The sequence below is a fragment of the Sminthopsis crassicaudata genome, chromosome 6 (genome assembly GCF_048593235.1).
Source record: "Sminthopsis crassicaudata isolate SCR6 chromosome 6, ASM4859323v1, whole genome shotgun sequence".
NCBI classification, from domain to species: Eukaryota; Metazoa; Chordata; class Mammalia; order Dasyuromorphia; family Dasyuridae; genus Sminthopsis; species Sminthopsis crassicaudata.
This window is the reverse complement of record NC_133622.1, coordinates 244,310,367-244,317,650: the sequence shown is the minus strand read 5'-3', so window position 1 is coordinate 244,317,650 and position 7,284 is coordinate 244,310,367. Positions and strand designations below refer to the sequence as shown.

General features: G+C 38.9%; 1 protein-coding gene across 1 annotated transcript; it reads left to right on the top strand.

Annotated features, from left to right (window-relative positions):
- The first annotated feature begins 2,745 nt into the window (after positions 1 to 2,745).
- On the top strand, positions 2,746 to 3,708 carry LOC141547849 (olfactory receptor 10Q1-like). The gene has a single exon (XM_074276499.1). It carries the CDS (start codon positions 2,746 to 2,748, stop codon positions 3,706 to 3,708), a length of 963 nt encoding a protein of 320 aa, XP_074132600.1.
- The last annotated feature ends 3,576 nt before the right edge of the window (positions 3,709 to 7,284 follow it).

The following is a 7,284-nucleotide window of genomic DNA, read 5'->3' as shown; positions in this document are numbered from 1 at the left end:
CATCCTCCTTTTCCATCTATTCTTTTTTCCTTCTACTTCTGCTCCTTCTTCTCTGTCTTCACCTTCTAGCTCAAGAAGTAGAAGTTTACATTATTCATGCAGAGTGATAGCAGTGTCTGAAGAAAAACGTGGGTACATGCAATAGATATTATATAAGAATAAATGAGGAGAGATGGGAAATGATTGGATATGGAGAATAGAGAAAGTAGTAGTTGATAAAATCTACTGGTGACTAAGAGTATGAAAATGTCTTCCATATTAATAGCCAAATCAAATCTATGTGTCCTAAGGGGTGAGTTTGCATCATTGAAAAGAGATCTACTTAGTTCCAAATACATGTTGCTGATCATCCATCTTTTCTAGGTTAAAAAAAAAATTCTACCCTGTTAGGTTCTTACTAAGTGCTAATGAGATAATGAGATATTAGGTTCTTACTAAGTGCTAAGTCGGTACTTAACTACCCTCAGAGGATCAAAGGGGCCAAAACTGAAAGAGACCAATTTTTCCAACCCCCTCATTTTATTTAGACAATTGAGAACTGTCCAATGTGACAACTGGTAAAAAGTAGAAAAAGATCCAAGACTCAAGTCTTTGCTTCCTAGTCATATGCTAAAAACATATGACTTTGGTTAAATGTAACAGTTGTCTTCAAGAATTGGAAAGATTGGCATTGGACACAAGGAGTCTGGTGCCAGGAGTTGAGGTTTCCCTGAGAGTCTCATGTGTTCTTTCCATGTGTACTTGGCTACCTGTGTATCAAGCCTAAGTGTTGTACTGCATGGAGTGCTGAACCTGGAGGCAGGAAGATCTGACCGCAAATTCAAACCAAGATGCTTATTGAGTGTGTGATCCAGGCAAGTCAGTTAATGTCTCCCTGCCTCTTTTTTCCATCTGTAAAATGGAGATAAGAATAGCACCTAGGATTTTGTGGCCAGAAAGGGAGATAATATTTATAAAGGCACTACTAACTACTACAAATACTTTTTTTTATTATTAAATTTGGACTCTCCTTAAAAGCACTGTGTGTATGAAAGGGAAGAATGTCCCCTGGCTTGTGGATATTATTTTAGAGCTACTCTGCTTGCTCTTGTTTCTTTCTCACGATTTTGTGAAACCTCACCAATTTCAATTGACTGGTTAACAATGGGAAACTAGCGGATGGTAGTTCAAGAACAAAATTATCAGAATTCAACCATTCAGGGCCATTCCTAGAAACTTTAGGAGGGAAGATATTAGGTACTTCCTGGGAACAAAATTTCCAGTGTGAAAAGCAGTTGGGAGGAGTCTACAGTGAGTATAGTTACCAATTATTCTTCTATCTTTCCCCCCACTTGTCCATCTTCCTTTTCCACCTATTCTTTTTTCTTCTTCTTCTACTTTTGCTCCTTTTTCTATGTCTTCATCTTCTAGCTCAATGAATAGAGGTTTACATTATTCATCTTATAATTTGGAGGCTTAGATTGAAATCCTGCCACCAGAATTTCCTCATTAAATGCACTTGAACAAAGGACAAAAGGAACAAATTGTCTTTGTAACTCAGTCTTTTCTTCCGCAAATGGCATTAGTCTGTATATAGGAGTTTTTCTTACATATTATAATTCTTAGAATGTTCATATGATCTTATTGTGGTACCTTTTCTGTGCTTTCTTATTTCCTCATCTAAGGTGAATGTTAAATTGGAGGTAGAATGAACCAAGTGGTAAACTTGTGGAATTCAAAAGATCAGAAGAAAAAAGTAATAAAAGTAAATAAATAGTTCAAAGAACCATCTAAAGTGTCTTGAGCTACTGGTGACAGTAGCAGAGACTCCTGTATCTGGCAGCAGGAAAAATTGACTTTTATGGCCAATGCCAGCACTGTTTTGGTCCAGCAGCCAATAAACCTGACCCTGGAAGATGCTGGCCCAACTGAGCTAGGGAACATGTTCAAGATCCATTGATTATGTCATCACCAGAAGTACCAGTAAAGAAAAGGATTTCTAGGCCCTGAAGGTACCACTTGGTACCTTCTATTATACCTTATAGCCTCTATTTACTTTCTCATTGCCTTCATCAATGAAGTTAGAGTTGACTATCTCTGGAGAGGCTTTTCTTGTAGATATTTGTGTTTGTGTGATGCATATATCTCTCTGTGTGTGAACAAGAGTGCATTAGGGAAGGATGGTCCTAGGTTCAAAGGGTATATTACCTATCAAGCACTTTAAGTTTGAGGTTATGCTCTTCTAAGACTCCATTACATGGAAGAAAGGTTTGAAAAGCATTTTTTCTAATTTCTATCTTTTCTAAAGCTTCTCAATACATATAATTCTGAAAAAGCAAATTAATTAACCATCAATAAGTAATACTGAAAAATTTCTCATGTTGGGAGTTCATGAGAAATGATGTTAAAAATTACAACACTCAGGATTACCCTTACGATGCTAGCCAATTGGCTGCCCAAGACTCAAATTGCCTTTTCAAGTGTAAGGCCGAGAGAGTAAGCATAGAAAGTTTTGCACTAATAATATACACTATTAAACTGATAGAGAAAGATGGCAGCAGAGAGATCATGAAATTTTACTCACTCCATGAAATAGTGAAATTAAAAACCAATAAGTTAAAGATACTTCTGCCAAAGGATCCTTAATGTATTGAAACTTCAAGATTCTATCAGTCTAAGATTTTAGAAATAGCATTAAGAGTTGCTGATTTTATCAAGGAAATTCAGGAACTTGGCTTGACTTTCTATTTTTCTTTGATAGGTGACATGTCTGTTCCTGCCACTATTCATCTCAACCAGTCTGGTCCCACTGAGTTTGTATTCAGGGTGTTCACCTCTTCCCCCATGATTCAGGTTCTCCTCTTCTGCTTCTTCCTTTTTCTCTATGTAATGATTCTCTGTGGGAATGCTGCCATTATCTGGGCTGTGTACACAAACATCTCCCTGCAAACTCCCATGTACTTCTTCCTGTCCAGCCTGTCCTTCCTGGAGATCTGTTATACCACTACTTTGGTACCACTGATGCTCTCCAACATCATGGGGGAAAGAAAGCCCATCTCATTGACTCGTTGTGCAACTCAGATGTTCTTTTTCGCCACCCTCGGTAGCACTGACTGTTTCCTATTGGCTGTCATGGCATATGACCGCTATGTGGCCATCTGCCATCCCCTACAATACACTCTCATCATGACCCCACAGCTGTGTACCCAAATGGTGGCTGGACCCCTGGGTCTGGCTCTTTTTCTTTCACTGCCACTCACATCATTGGTCTTCACCCTGCCCTTCTGTGGACACTTCCTGGAGATCAACCATTTTTTCTGTGATATACCACCTGTCCTGCAGCTAGCTTGTGCTGACACTCGTGTGCCACAGGCTGTCCTTTATGTGATAAGTATCCTTGTGCTGACCACCCCCTTCCTGCTCATCTGCATTTCCTATGTCTTCATTACCATCGCCATCTTGAATATTCCTTCAGCTGAGGGGCGCCAGCGAGCCTTCTCCACCTGCTCTTCCCATCTCACTGTGGTCCTGCTACAATATGGCTGCTGCAGTTTGGTCTACTTTCGACCCCCATCAAACACTCCTGCAGATGAAGATCGGTATCTTGCCTTGGTCTACACCTTTGTCACTCCCCTCCTCAATCCTGTCATTTATACATTAAGGAACAAGGATGTCAAAAATGCTCTGAAAAAAGCCATGAGTAAGAAGGCAGCCTTTGAGAATCTGTGAAGGTGGAGGCTAAGAGTCTCAATGGTTGCTAAGAAATAGAGCCCTTAAAAAGTACAACTCCAGTGTATCATTTCCCACAATTCATACTTCCTTAGTTTCTTCAGTTTCACATGTAGTGCTTAATAAATACATATCAACTAGCGTATTGATTGTTTAGATCCATGTCACTGTTGTGTTTTTTGTTCTGTTTTGTTCTGTGATTCTATACCTAGGAGAGGTAAATGTGTATTCAAATAAAAACTTTTTTAAATAAGTAGACTAGAACCCTTTAAAGTGACCCACAGTGCTTTCTGTTTATCTTTCATTAGAGCTGGATACCAACTTAAGCTGACACTAGAAATTCTGGTTCCTGGATTCCTAGAGATAAAGAACATTCTATTAAGAGAAATACATTTTTGAACCTTTTGGAACAAGACTTTAATAGGTTTGTTGTCACAAAAAATCCATGTTCTGTCAGAGTGTAACCACCATAAGAGCAGAAGTAGGCCCCAAATGTTCCAAGTAATCAACTAGAACCAAGAGCAATTTTGAATATGCTCCACGTGATGAATCCTCCTTATATATATATATATATATATATCTCATTTGATCCTCAAAATAACGCCGCAAAGTAAAAGATAATATTGTCCCCATGCTAAATGGTAAGTTTCACTTACCACTAATAGAAAGATGTATCTTGAAAACTAGATTAAAAATCTTTTTTACAGAGGAGGTCTCACTCTACATAACAGACTAGAAAATGTCAATTCTTCATAGATGATCTTCTGAGTGGATCCCCTAAGAATTCTTCTAGACTCATTGCTTTGAAACTTAGAAAAATGTAGACAAGAAAAATCCTACTGAGAGGCAACTCCCTTATGTCCCAATACAGTCATCCCTTGAGCACACTTACCATTGGATGGTATATGTCTTTGCTCATAGGGACCAAAGAAGCTCAATGAAGATAGTGAGATATCTTCTTCCAATACTTTCCATCCTACCAAGTCTGGCCCCTTCAAGTTTGTGTTCCAAGTTTTAATCACTTCCCCCAATATCCAGGTTTTCCTTTTCTGTTTCTCCCTTCTCCTCTACATAATGATGCTCTGTGGTAATGGCATCATTATTGGGATTGTGTGTGCCTCATCTCCCTACACACCCCCATGTGTAACGTGCTCTCCTGGCAGTTACAATTACTAGTCTGTCCTAGACCCACCAGAGTACCTTTGACCACTGTGCTTAGCAGTGTGAATTCTACTCAGCTCGCCTCCTCTGAGGCCTTCAAAGGTCTCTGGCCACAATCTCTTGAATCTATAGCTTAATAACCAGTAGCACACTCAAGAACAGCCACGTGTAATCTTAAAAGCCTTTATTATACCTACTCACATAATGCCCTGACTGATGCCCTGACTTGTTGGTTCCCGAGTGAACACCTGGTCAGAAGACCCATGTGTTTATTACCAAAACCCTTACCTTTTTTGTCTACCCATCTTGGCTTGGCCACCCAGGCTAGGGAGCCAGGGTGAAGAGCGCCAGGTTAAAGAGAGCGACTGCTGCCTGCAGTGGGCTTACATAGGGCCTGTGAGGTCACACACACAGCCAATCAGCGAGAGAGTCACCCATTAGGAAGCTATCTCAAAATAGACAGGATCCCACCTACAAGGCAGTCCTAATATCCATAGAAATTACTTCCGGACCATTCAATCTCCCGATGCACTGTGGCGCCCATTTAAAGGGCTCTTAGACTTATGTACTTCTTCCTCTCCAACTAATCTTCCCTAAAAATCTGTTATACCACTATTACTGTGCCCTTGCTTCTCCCCAACATTTTGGAGCTCGGAAGCCCACTTCATTGGCCGGCTAGAGAGCCCAGATGTTTTTTTCTCACCTTTGGTAGGACTGATTGCTCCCTGTTGGCTATTATAGCATATGATCATTATGTAGCCATTTGCTATACATACATATAGATGCAAAATGAAAAGTCTGACTATACTGTACATTTAATTCACATTTACACTGTGCTAAGTACCCTTATAAGAGCAAAGTCATAATTAGGGCATTATAATACATCTTATAATAGTACATTAATAGGAGTATTATCACATATATAGTCATAGGATATGTATATCATATCCACTGTTAATCAGATATACCTGTTAGAGAAGAGTTATTACATAATAAAAAAATGTTAAAAGTTGCCTTTGCATGCTTAAGACCTGAATTCAAACCTCATCTCTCTTTTTTGCTCCTTGGATGAACTTTAATAAATTACTTTCTCTTTTTGACCCTAGTTTCTCCACATGAAAATGATGGGTTTCCAGTAAGTAATCTCTGAGACCACCTTTCAGCTTTAAGCCCTATGTTAATATGAATATGACAGCCTTACTCCCATTTGGAGTCCGAATATTATTTCTGACTTGGAAGCAGGCTATTTGGTGCCAGATAGGCATCCCAGCTTAGACTTCTTCTATCGGATTTAGGCAGCCCAGGGAATTAGTATCTGTAGGGTTTTAAACAAAATGAGAGTTTTATACCAACCTAGGAAAAGCAGACTGAAAGTACCTTTGAATGCACCATTCTTGAATAGAACAAATAATTTCTAACCTTTATTTAACAGCTTTAGAAGATACTGTTATCATTTCATAAAATCAAGAGTTATAGCTACAAGGTACCTTAGAAATCATCAAGTCCAATTGTCTCTCTCTCTCCCCCAATCCCCAATGTAAAGATGAAGAAACTGAGGTTAGAAAGGGTTAAATTACTTTTTGAGAGCCACATGGTTAATTCTCCAAAAATCTATTACATACACACATACATAGTCATCTAAGGCATGCAAAGTATTTTTCATGCGTTCTTTCATTTAAGCTTAATAACAACCATATGAGGTAAATACTATGGGTATTGTTATTCCTATTTTAACCCTGAGAAACTTGAGGCAAAGGGCTATTGAATGACCTATTCCTGGTGACACAGTTGGTGACAGAAGCAGCATTTAAAGCCATCTATTGCAGGGTCCAAGTTAAGCATTATATCTAGTATGCCATGCAGAATAAATACACTCTTGATACTAATCTTTTATTCCAGAAGCTACATATTAACCTTGCCAACCCCCTATCCTGGGATTTAAAGAAATCTTGACTTCAGGCATAGTTTGATGGCTACTTGGGGTATATAAGTCAGATGCCACATGCTCCTATAAGCATCCCAGAAGAGAGAAAAAGCTTTATAACTGACTAATCAGTGATTCTAGATAATTTCTCCCTCTTTCCCTCTCTCCCTCCCTCTTTTCCTCCTTTCCTCCCTTCCTCCTTTCCTTCCTTCCTTCCTCCCTTTCAACTTCCCTCCCTCCCTCCCTGTTGATTTACATTCAGTTTCCATAGTTCTCTCTCTCTGAATACAAGATGGCCTTTTCTATCCAAAGTTTATTGAGATTACTTTGGATAACTGAACCACTAAGAAAAACCAAGTCTTTTATAGGTGATCATTGTTGTTATTGTGTACAATGTATTCCTGGTTCTGCTTGTTTCTTTTAGTATCAATTCATGTAACTCTTTTCAGACCTTTCTAAAATCAGTTAGTTCATCATTTTTTATAGAACAA